The sequence below is a fragment of the Physeter macrocephalus genome, chromosome 21, assembly GCF_002837175.3.
Source record: "Physeter macrocephalus isolate SW-GA chromosome 21, ASM283717v5, whole genome shotgun sequence".
Classification (NCBI taxonomy): Eukaryota; Metazoa; Chordata; class Mammalia; order Artiodactyla; family Physeteridae; genus Physeter; species Physeter macrocephalus.
The window spans coordinates 69,760,217-69,780,093 of NC_041234.1; the positions used below are offsets into that span (position 1 = coordinate 69,760,217).

Below are 19,877 nucleotides of genomic sequence, written 5' to 3' on the forward strand. Positions count from 1 at the left end.
GACACATGTACCCCAGTGTTCACTGCAGCTCTATTTACAATAGCCAGGACATGGAAATAACCTAAATGTCCATCAACAGATGAACGGATAAAGAGGATGTGGTGCATATATATAATGGAATATTACTCAACCATAAAAAGAAATGAAATTGGGTCATTTGTAGAGATGTGGATGGGCCTAGAGTCTGCCATACAGAGTGAATTAAGTCAGAGAGAGAAAAACGAATATAGTATATTAACACATATATGTGGAATTTAGAAAAGTGGTATAGATGAACCTAATTGCAAGGCAGAAATAGAAAGGCAGTCATAGAGAATGGATGTGGGACACAGGGGGAAGGTGAGGGTGGGATGAATTGGGTGATTAGGTTTGACATAAATACACTACCATGTGTAAAATAGATAGCTAGTGGGAACCTGCTGTATAGCACAGGGAGCTCACTCAGCTCAGTGCTCTGTGATGACCTAGATTGGGGGGAAGGGGGCCGAGGGAAGTCCAAGAGGGAGGGGATTTATGTATATGTATAGCTGATTCACTTCACTGTACAGCAGAAACTATCACAACATTGTAAAGCAATTATACTCCAATAAAATTTATTTTTAAAAAGGTATCTTTGTGAAAAGCTTGGAACCACTAACACTAAAATTTCTTCGTGGTTTTTGGACACCAGTTCTTTACGTGATATGTGTTTTGAAAAGATTTTCTCCCATTTTGTGTCTTGTCTGCATTGTCTTAACAGTGTGTTTTGCAAGCAGAAGTTTTTAATTTTAATGAAGTTCAAGTTATCAAATTTTTGGCTTGGCCAAGATGGAGTATTAGGAAGACCCTGAGGTTACCTCCTCTCATGGGCAACCCAAAATTGTAACTATTTACAGAGCAAGTACTGATGAGAAAGAGTAGAATCCAGCAGAAAAGATCTACAACTAAAGATATAAAGAAGGAACCACAAGACAGGTAAGATGTGTGGAGTGGCAGAATAGTCAAGACCCATACCCCTGGGTGGAGGACCCACAAATGGAGGATTATTTTAATTGCAGAGGTTCTCCCCAAGGAGCAACAGGTCTGAGCCCCACATCAGTCTCCCCAGCCCAGGGATCCTGCACCAGGAAGACGAGCCGCCAGAACATTTGACTTTGAAGGCCAGTGGGGCTTATTTTGGGGAGACCCAGAGGGTTGGAGGGAAAAAGAGACTCCACTCTTAAAGGGTGCACATAAAATCCCACACACTCCAGGACTCAGAGGAGAAGCAGTAATTTGAAAGGAGCCTGTGTCAGACCTACCTCCTGATCTTGGAGAGGCTCCTGAAGAGGCAAGAGGCAATTGGAGCTCACCCAGGTGACATAGACACTAGTGATAGCCATTCTTGGGAACTCATTCTACCACATGGACACTGGTACTGGAAAGCACCATTTTGGATCTTTCCTCTAGCTTAGCACTTGGACCCAACCCTGCCTACTGGCCTGTTGGCACTAGTACTGGTACACCTTAGGCCAAGCTATAAGCTGGACAGGGACATGGCCCCACCAACTAGCAGGGAGGCTGCCTTAAAACTCCCTGCACCCACAGCCACCCTGGGACATGTCTCTGTTCACCAGAGAACCCAGGACCCAGCCCCAGACACCTGTGTGCAGGCACTAACTCCAGGACCCAGCTCCACCAACCAGCGGGCAGGCACCAACACCAGTACACCATAGGTCCCAGCCCTGCCCCATCAGTGGGTCACAACACCAACTCTGGGAAACTGAGGGTTCTTCAGCCAGAGACCCTGGTACTGGCTCCACTGACCAGTGAGCTGGCACTAGCCCCCAAAGCCCCTAGGCCTCAGACCCACCAATCAGAGGGCTGACACTAGCCCTGAGACCAGCCTCACACACCAGTGGATAGGTACAAACTCTGGGGCCCCTGTGTTCTGGCCATGCCCACCAGCAGGTGGACATGAGCCCCAGGACCACTGCAGCACCACAGCCTGCCTTGTCAGGAACCAGCCCCATCCATCAGCAGACAAAGACCAGCTCTGAGACACCTTGGGCCCTTCAACTAGCTACTCCAGGATCTGGTACCTCCCACCAGTTGGCTGACACAATCTTTAGGACACACTGAACTCCACAGCCAGCTGTGTCAAGAGCTGGTCCCATCCACCAGCAGGCCAACACCAGCTCCAGGATACCCAGGGCCCTGTAGCCAGAGATCCCAGGATCAGGCTCCAACCAACAGTGAGCAAGCACTAGCCTCAGAACTTCCTGGGCTTCAGCCCCAACCTCAATCAGTCCAACACAAGCTCGGGAACCCCTGGGCCCTGGAGCCAGAGACTCAAAGACCCAGCTTTGCCTGCCAGTGGGCTGGTATTAGCCAAAGACCTGGCTTCACCCACTGAGGAGCAGGAATCAGCCCTAGGATCCCCTGAGCCCCAACCCCACCCACTAGCAGGCAGACACCAGCCCCATGACCACACAGCCCCATAGCCTGACTTGTTATGACCCAGCCAACACACCAGGAGGCCAGCACCAACCTCAGAATCTCCCAGGCCCTGGTCCTTCCCACCAACATACAAACACCAGCTCTGGAACACCTTGAGACCCTCAGTCAGCATCTCCAGGAACCAGCCCCCCCAAACCAGTGGGCTGACAACAGATTCCAGACACAAAGAGCCCTGTAGCCATAGACACTGGGACCAGTTCCCAGAGTTCCAACAACCAATTAATCATCACTAGCCCCAGGACCCCCTGAGCCTCAGTCCCATTCAACAGCAGGACAGCACCAGCCTAGGGACACTCCAGAGCCTGCAGCCATCCATGTCAGGAACTGGCTCTACCCAAGAGTAGGCTGAAGCTAGATCCAAGGATCCTGTGCTCACAATCACTCACACCAGAATGTGGCTCTGCCCACCAGTGAGCCAGCACTATCCCCAGGACCCCTAGAGTTCCATAGCCAAATGCCTTGTGACCCAGCCTGCCAATGAGCAGCCAGCAGCCTCTACACAAGGCAGAGTCTGGCAACCAACTGGTCCAGGGGCCAGCCACACCTACCAGATTGCACACATAATCAGTCCACCACAACAGAAGGACCCACACAGCCCACACAGAATGCACAACTAGAGCATATCGCTCTGGTGACCAGAGGAGAATGTGCTGTTAACATGCATAGGACATCTCCTACAAAAAGCTACTTCTCCAAGGTCAGGAAAAATAACCAACCTACCAAATACATAGAAATAAAAACAGCAAACCAGACAAAATGAGGAAATAGAGGAACATGTTCCAAATGAAGAAACAAGATAAAACTTCAGAAGAACTAAGTGAAGTGGAAAAGGCCAATCTATCCAATAGGTGTTCAAGGTAATGATTGTAAAGATGATCAAAGAACTCAGGAGAATGCATGAACACAGAAAGAAATTTTTAAAAGAGTTAGAAGATATAAAGAAGAACCAAAAAAGCTAAAGAATACAATAACTGAAATGAAATATACACTAGAAAGAATCAACAGTAGATTAAATGATACAGAGGAATGGATCAGCGAGCTGGAAGAGAGAGTAGTGGAAATCACTAAAGTTAAACAGAAAAAATAAAAAAGAATAAAAAGAAAAGAGGACAGTTTAATAGACCTCTGGGACAACATCAAGCTCACTAATATTCACATTGTAGGGGTCCCAGAAGGAGAAGAGAGAAAGAAAAGGGCAGAAAACATATTTGAAGACATAATAACTGAAAAGTCCCCTATCTGGGAAAGGAAACAGACATCTCAATTCAGGAAGGACAAAAAGGATCATCCTAAAGATGACCACATCAAGACATTGTAATTAAAGTGGCAAATGATAAAGAGAGAATATTAAAACAGCAAGGGGGGCTTCCCTGGTGGCGCAGTTGTTGAGAGTCCGCCTGCCGATGCAGGGGACACGGGTTCATGCCCCGGTCCGGGAAGATCCCACATGCTGCAGAGCTGCTAGGCCCGTGAGCCATGGCCACTGAGCCTGCACGTCTGGAGCCTGTGCTCTGCAATGGGAGAGGCCACAACAGTGAGAGGCCCGCGTACCGCAAAAAACAAAAAACAGCAAGGGAAGAGCAACAAGTTACATACAAAGGAATTCCCATAATGCTGTCAGCTGACTTTTGAGCAGAAATCCTGCAGGCCAGAAGGGAGTGGAACGATATATTTAAAGTGATGAAAGGGAAAAACCTACAAGAATAATCTATCAGCAAGGCTTTCATTCAGATTTAATGAAGAGATCAAAAGTTTTACAGACAAGCAAAAGCTAAAAGAGTTCAGCAACACCAAACCAGCTTTACAAGAAATGTTGAAGGGACTTCTCTAAGCAAAAAAGAAAAGGCTACAACTAGAAACATGAAAAGTATGAAAGGAAAAAGCTCATTGGTAAAGGAAAATATACAGTAAAGGAAGTAAATCAACTATGTGCAAAGCTAGTAGAAAGGTTAAAAGAAAAAAGTAGTAAAAATCATCTATATCTGCAAAAAGTAGTTAAGGGATACAGAAAACAAAATGATGTAAAATGTGATGACAAAAACAGTAAACTTGCGGGGGAGGGGAGGAAAATGCAGGCTTGTTGAAATGCATTTGAAGTTAAGAGATCAGTAACTTAAAATAATTTTATACACACACACACTCACACACTTATATATGTAAAACTCACAGTAACCACACCAAAATCTATAATAGATACACAAACACAAAAAGAGAAAGGAATCCAAACATATCACTAAAGGTAACCTAAATATATGACTAAAAATAGTCATCAAATCTCAAGGGAAGAGAACAAAAGAAGAAAAACAAAGTAGACAAACAACCCCAAAACAATTAACAAAATGGCAATAAGTATTGATACATACTTATCAATAATTACTTTAAATGTAAATAGACTAAATGCTCCAATCAAAAGACATAGACTGGCTGAATGGATACATAACCAAGACCCAGGTATATGCTGCCTACAAGAGACTCACTTCAGATCTAAAGACACATGCAGACTGAAAGTGAGGGGATGGAAAAAGGTATTCCATGCAAATGGAAATCAAAAGAAAGCCAGGGCAGCAATTCTTACAACAAACAAAATAGACTTTAAAACAAAGACTCTTACAAGAGACAAAGAAAGACATTACATAATGATCAAGGTATCAATCCAAGAAGATATAACAATTGTAAATATATATGCACTGACCATAGACACACCTAAATACATAAAGCCAATATTAACAGATATAAAGGGAGAAATTGACAGAACACGATAATAGTAGGGGACTTTAACACCCCAGTACATCAATGAACAGATCGTTTAGACAGAAATTCAATAAGGAAACACTGCTCTTAAATGACACATTAGATCAAATAGACTTTATATACAGTAAGTCCCCTACATTCAAGGAAGTTCCATTCAGAGAGTGCGTCTGTAAGTCCAATTTGTTTGTAAGTCCACCAAAGTTAGCCTAGGTACCCAACTAACACAATCGGCTATATAGTACTGTATATAAAAGGTTTATAATATTTTCATGAAAATAATACATAAAAAACAAACACAAAAAATAAACATTTTTAATCTTACAGTGCAATACCTTGAAAAGTACAGTAGTACAGTATAACAGCTGGCATACAGGGGCTGGCATTGAGTGAAAAGGTAAGAAGAGTTACTGACTGGAGGAGGGAGAGGACGTGGGAGATGGTAGAGCTGAAGGATCATCAGCAATAGGAGACAGAGGGCAAGCTGCAATTTCACTCACGCCTGACGTTGATGACACAGGTTTGGTTCCTTGCTGGATTCAATTCTATCTATCCTCTTGAGAAAACAATCCAGTGATATCTGGGTAGTAGCTCTTTATTTCTTGTCATAGATGACACGGTAGAACTGGATTGCATTTTGAATGGCTGCTGCAACCTTCGTGTACTGTTCTACACTTGTGTCCTGTGCCTCAAAAACTAACAGTGCCTCCTCAAATAAAGAAAATCCCCGTGCCATTTCCTGCATCATGAAACTTTTTTTGTTCTTCAGTTACTTCTTCTTCCTCTTGTCTCTCTTCGTCCTTCCTCTGGGCCTCCAATTCCTGGTGCTTCTTAGCAGTACCAACTACATCACTGCTGCTTTTACACTTGCTTCCGGACATCCTGGGCTTGAAATAAAGATACTGTACTACTGTACTCTACAGTAAAGTACACAAAACCATAACCACTTGTAGAAGATGCAAGCATGTGACAATGTACACCAGACACATGAACTAACTTACGTGATTGGGCATATGAATGCACATTCACATCTTTGAAAGTTCGCAACTTAAAGGTTTGTAAGTAGGGGACTTACTGTACATATATATATATATATATATATATATATATAAAACATTCCACCCAAAAGAAGCAGAATACACATTCTTTTCAACTGCACATGGAACATTCTCCAGTATAGATCACATGCTAGGGCACAAAACAAGTCTCTGTAAATTTAAGAAAATTGAAAACATATCAAGCATCTTTTCCAAACACAATTCTATGAGACCAGAAATAAAACACAAACACATTAGTTATCTATTTTGTATATAAACCTGCTGTATAACACAGGGAATTCTACTTTACTTTGCTGTACAGTAGAAACTAACACAACATTGTAAAACAAGTATACCGCTCCCCCCAAAAAAAACCCCACAAACACATAGAAGCTAAATAATATGCCACTAAACAACCAATGGATCATTGAAGAAATCAAATAGGAAATGAGAAAATACCTGGAGACAAATGAAAACAAAAACCCAGTGACCAAATTCTGTGAGATGCAGGAAAAGCAGTTGTAAGAGGGAAGTTTATAGTAATACAAGCTTACTTCAGGAAACAAAAAAAATCGCAAATAATCAACCTGACCTTACACCTAAATGAACTAGAAAAATTAGAACAACAAAATCCAAAGTTAATAGAAGTAAAAAGAATCATAAAGATCAGAGTAGAAATAAATGAAATAGAAACTTAAAAAAACAAGGGAAAAGACAAATGAAAATAAGAATTGGTTGTTTGAAAAGATAAACACAATTGATACAACTTTAGCTAGACTCACCAAGAAGAAAAAGAGAGAGGTCTCAAATCAATAATACCAGGAATGAAAAAGAAGTTACAGTTTACAACACAGAGATACAAAAGATCATAAGAGATTACTGTGAACAACTATATGCCAATAAAATGGAAAACCTGGAAGAAATGGACAAATTGCTATAAGTGTACAATCTCCCAAGACTGAACCAGAAAGAGCTAGAAAACATGAACAGGCCAATGACCAGTAATGAAATTGAATCCATAAAAACAAAGCAAATCAAAACAACCAAACAAAAACTCCCGACAAACAAAAGCGAAGGACCTGATTCATACAGAGATGAATTCTACCAAACAAAGTTAACACCTATTCTTCTAAAATTATTCCAAAAAATTGCAGAAGAAGGAACACGTCCAAACTCATTCTACAAGCACAGCAACATCTTGATACCCAGAACAAAGATAAAACTAAAAAAGAAAAATTCAGGCCAATATCACTGATGAGCATAGATGTAAAAATCCTCACCAAAATATTAGCAAATTGAATTCAACAATACATTAAAAGGATCATATACTATGATCAAGTAGGATTTATCTCAGGTATGCATGTATGGTTTTATATCTGCAAATCAATCAATGTGATACACCCCATTAATGAACTGAAAAAAAAATCATGTGATCATCCCAATAGATGCAGAAAAACCTTCTGACAAAATTCAACATCCATTTATGACAAAAACTCTCAACAACATGGGTATAGAGGGAATATACCCCAACATTATAAAGGCCATTTATGATAAGCCCACAACTAACATCATACTCAACATTGAAAAGCTCAAAGCATTTCCTCTAAGATTAGGAACAAGACAAGGATGCCCATTCTTGCCACTTTTATTCTACATAGTATTGGAAGTCCTATCCACAGCAATCAGACAAGAGAAAAATAAAATGATTCCAAACTGGAAAGAAAGAAGTAAAATTTTCACTGCTTGCAGATGACATGATACTACACAAAGAAAATGTTAAAGATACCACCAAAAAACTACTAGAGTCCATCAATGAATTTGGTAAAGTTGCAGGATACAAATTTAATAAAAATAAGTGTCTTTCTATTCTATACAGTAACAATGAACTATCAGAAAGTGAAATTAAGGAAACAATCCCATTTACCATCACAACAAAAAGAATAAAATACCTAGGAATAAATCTACCTAAGGAGGTAAATGTCTGTACTTGAAAAACTATAAGATATGGATAAATAAAATTAATGACAACACAAACAGATGGAAAAGTATATTATGTTTTTGGACTGGAAGAATTAATATCATTAAAATGACCATACTACACAAAGCAATCTACAGATTCAATGAAATCTCTATCAAAATACCAATGGCATTTTTCATAGAACTACAACAAAAAAATTTTTAATTTGTATGGAAACACAAAAGACCCCAAATATCCAAAGCAATCTTGAAAAAGAAAAACAAAATTGGAGGTATCACACTCACTGACTTTAGACTATACTAGAAAGGTACGTTAATGAAAACAGTATGGTACTGGCACAAAAACATATACATACATCAATGGAACAAAATAGAGAGCCCAGAAATAAACCCACACACTTATGGTCAATTTAATCTGTGACAAAGGAGGCAAGATTATATAATGGTGAAAAGACAGTCTCTTCAATAAGTGGTGCTGGAAAAACTGGGCAGCTACATGTAAAAGAATGAAATTACGACACAGGTTTGGTTCCTTGCTGGATTCAATTCTATCTATCCTCTTGAGAAAACAATCCAGTGATATCTGGGTAGTAGCTCTTTATTTCTTGTCATAGATGACACGGTAGAACTGGATTGCATTTTGAATGGCTGCTGCAACCTTCGTGTACTGTTCTACACTTGTGTCCTGTGCCTCAAAAACTAACAGTGCCTCCTCAAATAAAGAAAATCCCCGTGCCATTTCCTGCATCATGAAACTTTTTTTGTTCTTCAGTTACTTCTTCTTCCTCTTGTCTCTCTTCGTCCTTCCTCTGGGCCTCCAATTCCTGGTGCTTCTTAGCAGTACCAACTACATCACTGCTGCTTTTACACTTGCTTCCGGACATCCTGGGCTTGAAATAAAGATACTGTACTACTGTACTCTACAGTAAAGTACACAAAACCATAACCACTTGTAGAAGATGCAAGCATGTGACAATGTACACCAGACACATGAACTAACTTACGTGATTGGGCATATGAATGCACATTCACATCTTTGAAAGTTCGCAACTTAAAGGTTTGTAAGTAGGGGACTTACTGTACATATATATATATATATATATATATATATATAAAACATTCCACCCAAAAGAAGCAGAATACACATTCTTTTCAACTGCACATGGAACATTCTCCAGTATAGATCACATGCTAGGGCACAAAACAAGTCTCTGTAAATTTAAGAAAATTGAAAACATATCAAGCATCTTTTCCAAACACAATTCTATGAGACCAGAAATAAAACACAAACACATTAGTTATCTATTTTGTATATAAACCTGCTGTATAACACAGGGAATTCTACTTTACTTTGCTGTACAGTAGAAACTAACACAACATTGTAAAACAAGTATACCGCTCCCCCCAAAAAAAACCCCACAAACACATAGAAGCTAAATAATATGCCACTAAACAACCAATGGATCATTGAAGAAATCAAATAGGAAATGAGAAAATACCTGGAGACAAATGAAAACAAAAACCCAGTGACCAAATTCTGTGAGATGCAGGAAAAGCAGTTGTAAGAGGGAAGTTTATAGTAATACAAGCTTACTTCAGGAAACAAAAAAAATCGCAAATAATCAACCTGACCTTACACCTAAATGAACTAGAAAAATTAGAACAACAAAATCCAAAGTTAATAGAAGTAAAAAGAATCATAAAGATCAGAGTAGAAATAAATGAAATAGAAACTTAAAAAAACAAGGGAAAAGACAAATGAAAATAAGAATTGGTTGTTTGAAAAGATAAACACAATTGATACAACTTTAGCTAGACTCACCAAGAAGAAAAAGAGAGAGGTCTCAAATCAATAATACCAGGAATGAAAAAGAAGTTACAGTTTACAACACAGAGATACAAAAGATCATAAGAGATTACTGTGAACAACTATATGCCAATAAAATGGAAAACCTGGAAGAAATGGACAAATTGCTATAAGTGTACAATCTCCCAAGACTGAACCAGAAAGAGCTAGAAAACATGAACAGGCCAATGACCAGTAATGAAATTGAATCCATAAAAACAAAGCAAATCAAAACAACCAAACAAAAACTCCCGACAAACAAAAGCGAAGGACCTGATTCATACAGAGATGAATTCTACCAAACAAAGTTAACACCTATTCTTCTAAAATTATTCCAAAAAATTGCAGAAGAAGGAACACGTCCAAACTCATTCTACAAGCACAGCAACATCTTGATACCCAGAACAAAGATAAAACTAAAAAAGAAAAATTCAGGCCAATATCACTGATGAGCATAGATGTAAAAATCCTCACCAAAATATTAGCAAATTGAATTCAACAATACATTAAAAGGATCATATACTATGATCAAGTAGGATTTATCTCAGGTATGCATGTATGGTTTTATATCTGCAAATCAATCAATGTGATACACCCCATTAATGAACTGAAAAAAAAATCATGTGATCATCCCAATAGATGCAGAAAAACCTTCTGACAAAATTCAACATCCATTTATGACAAAAACTCTCAACAACATGGGTATAGAGGGAATATACCCCAACATTATAAAGGCCATTTATGATAAGCCCACAACTAACATCATACTCAACATTGAAAAGCTCAAAGCATTTCCTCTAAGATTAGGAACAAGACAAGGATGCCCATTCTTGCCACTTTTATTCTACATAGTATTGGAAGTCCTATCCACAGCAATCAGACAAGAGAAAAATAAAATGATTCCAAACTGGAAAGAAAGAAGTAAAATTTTCACTGCTTGCAGATGACATGATACTACACAAAGAAAATGTTAAAGATACCACCAAAAAACTACTAGAGTCCATCAATGAATTTGGTAAAGTTGCAGGATACAAATTTAATAAAAATAAGTGTCTTTCTATTCTATACAGTAACAATGAACTATCAGAAAGTGAAATTAAGGAAACAATCCCATTTACCATCACAACAAAAAGAATAAAATACCTAGGAATAAATCTACCTAAGGAGGTAAATGTCTGTACTTGAAAAACTATAAGATATGGATAAATAAAATTAATGACAACACAAACAGATGGAAAAGTATATTATGTTTTTGGACTGGAAGAATTAATATCATTAAAATGACCATACTACACAAAGCAATCTACAGATTCAATGAAATCTCTATCAAAATACCAATGGCATTTTTCATAGAACTACAACAAAAAAATTTTTAATTTGTATGGCTCAATAAGTGGTGCTAGGGAAACTGGGCAGCTACATGTAAAAGAATGAAATTACATTTTTTTCACACCATATACCAAAATAAACTTAAAATCTATTAAACGCCTAAATTTAAGACCTGAAACCATAAAACTCCTAGAAGAAAACATAGGCAGTACACTCTTTGACATATGTCTTAGCAATATTTTTTGGATCTGTATTCTCAGGCAAGGGAAACAAAAGCAAAATTAAACAAATGGGACAATATCAAACTTAAATCTTTTTCACAGGGAAGGAAACCATTAAGAAAAGAAAAAGACACTATTAAATGGGAACAGATATTTTCAAATGACATGTCTGATAAGGAGTTAATATCCAAAATGTATAAACAGCTCATACAGCTCAATATAACAAAAAACTCAATTAAAAAATGGGCAGAAGACCTGAATTGACAGTTTCCCAAAGAAGCTGTAGAGATGGCTAATAGGCACATGAAAAGCTGTGCAACATAGCTAATTATCAGAGAAATGCAAATGAAACCCATGAGATATCAGCTCACACTTGTCAGAATGGTTATCGTCAAAAAGAACACAAATAACAAATATTGGCGACGATGTGGAGAAAAGGGAATGCTTGTACACTGTTGGTGGGAATGTAAACTGGTGAAGCCATTTTGAAATCAGTATGGAGGTTCCTCAAAAAGTCAAAAATAGATCTACCATATGATCCTCTAATTCCACTCCTGGGTATATATCCAAAGAAAATGAAAACACTAATTTGAAAAGATATATGCACCCCAATGTTCATAGCAACATTATTTACGATAGCCAAGATGTGGAAGCAACCTAAGTATCCATCAACAGATGAATGGATAAAGAACATGTGGTATATATATACAATGAAATATTACTCAGCCATAAAAATAATAAAATTTTGGCATTTACAACAACATGGATGGACCTAGAGGGTATTATGCTTAGTGAAATAAGTCAGATAGAGAAAGAGAAACACTCTATGTTATCACTTATATATGGAGTCTAAAAAATAAAACAAATGAATATAACAAAACAGAAACAGACTCACAGATATAGAGAACAAACTAGTGGCTACCAGGGGGAAAGGGAAGGAGGGAGGGGCAAGATGTACAAACTACTATGTATAAAATAAGTAAGCTACAAGTATATATTGTACATCACAGGGAATATAGTCAATATTTCATAACAACTTTATTTATTTATTTATTTGTATTGTTGTGTGTGTATGTGTGTGCTTTGAATTGAAGGTCCTTTACTGGTCCTGCTTCCATGAGTGGCTGTGACCAGGGGAAAAAGGGGAGGGGAACCAGGAAGTGCAGGAAGGGGTCATCTCCACAACATTCCATTTATACACAGAATTAAACAGACAAGCACAGTCACTATTGTGGTTAGACGTTGGCAGCATGGGAAAGCGGAGGAACAGGTGGGAAATTGGGGTGTTGTCAAAAAAAACATACAGCCCCCCCAAAATAGGGGTTCCTAGGGAGAACTTGATCTGATTCAACCCAAGAGGAATCAGAAGATCAAAAGCTGTTTGGGAAGGCCAGAACTGTCAGGGATGGAGGGAGAAGGAGGAAGATCCAGGGGGTGGGGGGGCTGTTTGGCAACTGGGGTGAAGGGACTGCCCTCCTCCTGCTGGGATCCCCCCAGTCCCTCAGGTCTGGCAGGAAGGGGACAGCCTGCAACCCCCATAGGCAGGTCTGGAGCTGCCAGATGCTCCAGGCAGGAGGCTGGAGGGGCCTCACAAAGGCTTGCCCTCCAGGGAGATGACGGCATTGCTCCCCAGCTTCTCTGCCAAGGTGCAGGGGTCCTTGACCTCCTTACAAGTTTGCTTGTAATTCATCTTGATCTCTGTCAGCTTCTTCTTAATGGCATCCTTGGAGCTGCCATAGATCATTTTGCTCTTAAGGGGTACACACTCAGGGGTCCAGAAGATGAACACCAGGTCCTCCTTCTTGCTCTCCTTGGTCTCATAGATTGCCTCATAGAGGACGTAGTGGCAGCCTTTGTCTGGAAGCATCTTGACAAGGGTGGCGTAGGGGTCGTCTACAGTCTGGCCCACATCACCTACCTCCTTGCACTCTTCCAGGATTATGTTCTTCTTGTCTTCGCTCAGGCTGAAGAGCACCACCTTCTTGTCCTTCTTCACCTCCTCTGGTGTTGACAACTTACACATCTTCATGTCATTGAACATTTTGATGACCCCTTCAGAGATAGCCACACTGGAGACCATGTTTCCAGAAGCAAAAAGGAGAGAGCAAGGAGAGCCACAAAAGACAAGAGCTGCTGCAGCTGTTGCCAGGATCCAACTTATCATAATAACTTTAAATGGACTATAATCTGTTAATTTAATTGCTATATTTTACACCTGAAACTAATATTGTAAATCAAATATACTCAATTAAAAAATTATCAAATTTTGTTATGGACCATGTTTTTGGTGTTGTATCTAAGAAGTCATCACTAAACCCTAGGTCACCTAGAGTTTCTCCTATGTTATCTTCCAGGAGGTTTATACATTTTCTTTTTTTTTTTTCTTTTTTTTCTTTTTTTTTTTTTTTTGCGGTACTCGGGCCTCTCACTGTTGTGGCCTCTCCCGTTGTGGAGCACAGGCTCCAGAAGTGCAGGCTCAGCGGCCATGGCTCATGGGCCTAGACGCTCCGCGGCATGTGGGATCTTCCCGGACTGGGGCACGAACCCGTGTCCCCTGCATTGGCAGGCGGACTCTCAACCACTGCGCCACCAGAGAAGCCCAATATACCTTTGCATTTTACATTTAGTTTTCAGATTCATTTTGAGTTAATTTTTGTGAATGGTGTAAAGTCTGTCTAAATTAATTAATTAACCTACTTTCTGTCTTCCTTCCTTCCTTCCTTTCCATGTAGATGTCCAGCTGTTCCATCACAATTTATTGAAAAGACTATACTTTCTCCATTAAATTGCCTTTTCTTCTTTGTCAAAGATCAGCTGACTATATTTATGTGGTTCTATTTCTGGGCTCTCTATTCCATTCCATTGATCCATTTGCCTATTCTTTCACCAGTTTCAAACATTTTCATTATCGTAGCATTATGAGAAGCCTTGAAGTCGATTAGTGTCAGTACTCCAACTTTGTTCTTCTTAAATATTGTGTTGGTAATTCTAGGTTTTTTGCTTTCCATATAAACTTTAGGATCAGTTTGTCAAAATACACAAAATGGCTGGCTGGGATTTGGATTGAGACTGCATTAAATCTATAAATCAAGGTGAGAAGAACAGAGATCTTGTTAACATGGACTCTTCCTATCTATGCATATGGAATATCTCTCATTCATTTAGAATCATCTCATTTCTTTCATCAGAGTTTTGTAGTTTTCCTGATTGTACATATTTTGTTAGATTTATAACTAAGGATTTCATTTTGGGGGGGTCAAAGATAAATAGTACTATGCTTCTAATTTCTAATTCAAATTGCTAACTGTTGGTATATAAGAAAGCAATCGACTTTATATATTAATCTTGTATCCTTCAAATTTGCTAGTCATTTATAAGTTCAGTGAAATTATTTTGGGTAAATTCTTTGCAGTTTTCTACATAGACATTCATGTCAATTAAAATGACTTTTTAATTGTGATAAAATATGTGTAACATAAAATTAATGAATTTAATGATTGTAAGTGTTTAATTCAGTAGTGTTAACTATATTCACATTTTGTGCAATCACTCTCCAGAACTTTTCATCTTGCAAAACTGAAACTCTATACCCATTAAAATACAATTCCTCATTCCCCCCTGTCCCCAGACCCTGGCAACCACCTTTCTACTTTATGTTTCTGTGAAATTGACTACTCTAGATATTTCATATACGTGGATATAAGTGAAATCATACAGTATTTGTCTTTTTGTGGCTGGCCTAGTTCACTTAGTATAATGTCCTCAAGGTTTGTCCATGATGTAACATGTATCAGAATTTCCTTCATTTTTAAGGCTGAATAATATTCTATTGTATGTATATATCACATTCTGTTTATCCATTCACCCAACAATGGACCCTTAGGTTGCTTCCACCTTTTCCTTATTATGAATAATACTGCTATCAACATAGGTGTACAAATATCTCTTCAAGACCTTTGTATATACACCAAGGATTTCAACAGGTATCAGAGACTAAAATTTCCACTGGTGTCCTTGTTTTTGTCTTCCCTGTTGTCCTGGGGTTTCCCTAGAGACTTCTTAAATATTGTCTGAGATGCACCGTTTTTTTTCAGTTGTATTCTTCTGTTATTATATAGGATATCTATTGATGTGCTGATGAGGTGTGGGGGAGGTGAGGTGTTCTATATTCCTATGATTAGGTCTCAGTCTTCTAATGAGTCTTTGGCCCTAGCCTATGACTTTCCACGTATATCTCAGTTTTGTTTGTCCCTGCCCCCTTAGGAGTGACAGGAAGGCTAGAAGGTACTGGAGTTGGGTATTTCCCTTCTGCCAGATTGTTAAGGCCCTGGTAAAACTCAGGTAGGTTAGGCTCTGACCTAGGTTTCTATTGAGGATGGGCCTTATTAAGAAGAACTGAACACTCTGGGCATATCTTAAAATGGCTGTATTTCCCCTCTCCCTGCTGGAGGCACAAAGGGCTTTTTCTCTGATGTTCAAAAAGTCATGAAAAGTATGGGGGCTTCCCTAAGACTGCACTCCCCTGCAGTTTTTAACTTTCAAAGTAGTCCATACTGAGCCTCCAGCTATTCATCAGTTACAGATTAGGATTTCCTACCCTGGCACCAGTTCCCATGGAGTTTTCTGCTTCTGAGCTCCTACTCTGATAAATTATGATTCTCGTTTTCCACTATTTCTTCAATTTTGGGGGCTGCATTTGTCCTGCGACCTCAGCTTTCTGAAGGATCTAAGAAGAGTTGCTGATTTTCAGTGTGTTCAGCTTTTTTCTTGCTGTGTGAATGAGAGAACTGACATCCAAACCCCTTACATGCTGGACCAGAAACCAGAAGTCTAAGCCAATAATATTCTGAAACATAAGTATTACCACATCAGTCTTATGCTTAAAACCCATCAATAGCTCCTTATTGCTTTTAGGATATAAACCTAATCTTAGATATTTCCCAAAGGTCTTGCTTTTCTTATTCCTGAACTTAAAGAGAAGACGGGTCAGTGAATATCTTCTTGTCTTCTTACCTAATGATATTCATGATTACCTATTTCGATGGAATGTCATCCCCCTCTGCACATGCATAAGTATGAATGAATATTCAAGGAGGCAATATCCCTTTGTGCATATCGACTATATTGTTTTCCCACCCACAATCTAAATATAAAGCAATTAAATCTCACCAAAGAAGGATTTGACTTTTAAAAAGCAAAATTGGGAATATGGTAAAAATCAGTATGTTGAGGTCAATCATTACTCAGTAAACCAATTTATTTTAAAGCTAAGAAATTAGACATAAAGAACATGAATGTTACTTGTGTTAAAATGCAATTAATTTCAATATTAGTATACTCATCCTTAAGTTGTGACATAGTGACACAATACTGAAGAAGACTGAAGAAATCATTTTTTAGAACTTAAATAAAATGAAAACTTCTTAATTATTTTCCTTACATATCAATTTACTTGAGCAAAGAATTGTCAGGTGAAGGAATTTAGGAATAGGTATAGAAATTAGAAGGCAATCCTTATTTAATGTCACATAACTTATTCATCCCTAATGATAGATTTAACATTTGCATAAGTGAGATATGAATCATACGTCAAATGCCAAAATATGTAAAAGAAACATTTAGGAAAAAATCTCTCCTCACATCCAAATGTCAAGTAAGTCTCTATTAATTAATTTCTAGCAATTACTGTGGATATCAGTCCATAACTTACCAGATCTGTTACACTTGTTTTAAAGGAAAACTAAATAAATAAAGAGAAATCAATAAGGTCATATGACTTCTTTTTCTATTTTTTCTGATTTGCACTTACTTTGAATACAAAGGTCATTTATTTTCAAGAAAACTATTTTGAACTTATTTATTTAAAAATGTATTTGTCAATAAGACGACTTGAATTGCTAACTCCTAACTTCTGTTTTCTCAATACCTTTTTATGTATAGTATGGCCCAGGACAATCTACTCTGCCACAAAATTTCTAGATTCTGATTAAAATGTAGTTTTTGTTGTTGGAATTAAGGGACACCTTCAATAAGTCACTGGGGCAAAGGAAAACTAAAATACTGAAAAACAATAGTACATAAATTAAGAAAATAGTAAGTATTTTTAATTTTCCATATACACTAATAGGTTCCTGGATGTTAAATGGGAGGTAAAAAGCTCTTCTTGAGTCTACTGGGTCTTGACTGCCTTCAGCTCCACATGCCAAAGTGGCATATTTTAGGGTGGCACATTGTGCTACCCTTCTGCTACCGAATAGCAGAGCCTCACATTTTATGAAGCAAAAATTAATACAGTTGCAAGGAAATATTGCCAATTCCACCAACATAGTGAGTCAATAGAGCTCTCTTTAAAGAATTAGAAAAAATATTCTAGATTTGAAAAACAAAATAAGCTTGATTTATTGCACTTACATAAAACACTGCAACAAGCAGAAAACACACATTGAACATTAATGAAAACTGACCACCATAAAACAAGTTTTGTTTTAAAACTCTTATGTTTCACTGTAAGCACTTTTAAAGAGTTCTATAAATCTTGTAGAGATGACAAAAGGAACTATACATGGTAAAAATTCCTAGTATACTAGACAATACTCCCGTATTGTCTATAAGTCCTATTTTTCCAAGGTAGCTGAGATCCTCACTTAAGGTGAATATTAAAAGGTGAAACTTCTGCATCACTTTGAACTTTCATTTCAAATCTGCCTTTTTTTCCTATGAGGTCTCTATCCTCTGTAATACATTGGCTTGCCAGTGTGGCACCCTGACTCAACATTATTAGGATGAAATCAGATATTTCTCACCATCTTAATCACAGAAGATCAAAAACTAAAATGAATCTCCAAAATGTCAGTTATCCAGAGAGCCAGTCTATTTTTAGACAACTGATCTACAAATCACCAAACCACTTCAGGGTTAAAAAGTGGCATCTGGTATGTATTGGTAAATAGCATTAGGTTTAACTAACTTTTTATTCTCTTTAATTTTACATATTTCAAAAATAATAAATCTCATTAAACTTTAATATTATGTTATGCTCTAATAAATTATATACATTTGTTTTCCATGGTAATTATTAGAAACATATAGCTTTGCCATTCATAAACAGCTAAATTAGCACATTTACATTTTTAAATGTTTCTCTGACATTTTTTTCCCTTTGAGCATCAGTGAAAAACTCACGCCTATGTCAAAGGTTACTCAGAATTTTGTAACCAATAGTTTGAGGTCAGTATTGCCATTTAGATATACAATTAACTATATAACACTGAAGACAAAGAAATTGTCAGCTAAGATTTTTTTTGGGGGGGAGAGTCCTAGGTGATTATATTAGCTTCCTCTTGAGTGTAAGTGATTAAATGGCATAATATCCTAAGGATGGTTTATAGGGCTATTTATAGGAAAATTATAGGTTTGAGTAATATTATTTTAGCTATGTATCTTATTTATAAGAGATTATTTGTAATACTGTTTTTATGGTGAGCTAAAAGAGAGTGTTATTTGAGTTTTTGTTGGTTTTAAGTACTACTTCCTGCTGTTTTTAGAAATCTATAAATAATATCTGAAAACTTTGACCCACTTTTCTGTCTCTAATTTTTTTTATCACAACAGTTGCTATATTGATCATTTCTCTGATTCTCTTATTCCTTTATTATTTTTTGTTTTTCTTCTTGAAGGTAAAATGAAGCTGACTCATATTTTGATAATCACTTGAAATCTACATAATCCGCCTTTGTTAAATAACACTTTGTTAAATAAATCTTTCAAGCTGCAGGCAAAACTACTGTTCAACTTCGATCATTTTTAAATAACTTTTCATAGTAGTTACAAAGATATGCTAATAAAGGAGGTGGGATGGGTAATGCACTAATATATCTAAAACAATTAAACCAGGTCAAGTGATAGAACATAGAAAGCCTGTCTATGTAGAATTTCTATTTTCCACATTAACAGAAATATTATTTATTAATAATCACTTAATGGAATTAAAAATACCTTTATAGATGTTGACCCTAGGTCACTGAGAAGACTGATAAATTTAGACATTCCACTAAACCTTGAATGTGTGACTATTATTTTTGTCCAAATTTTTGCTTATTTTATCATTGTATGGCAAGTAAATAAATTTTGAATGAGCTGAATCATGCACAAAATCTCCATGCATGAAAAAATTTGTTTTCCTCTTCATAAAAGAAGTTAAATTTTTAAATCATCTTTTTTTCTAAGAATATACTTTAATCA

General features: G+C 37.5%; 1 protein-coding gene across 1 annotated transcript; it reads right to left on the reverse strand.

The window, feature by feature from the left end:
• Positions 1-13,224: 13,224 nt before the first annotated feature.
• Positions 13,225-13,716, reverse strand: LOC102982650 (cofilin-1-like). The gene has a single exon (XM_055081910.1). The coding sequence runs from the start codon at positions 13,714-13,716 to the stop codon at positions 13,225-13,227; it is 492 nt and encodes a 163-aa protein (XP_054937885.1).
• Positions 13,717-19,877: the final 6,161 nt, after the last annotated feature.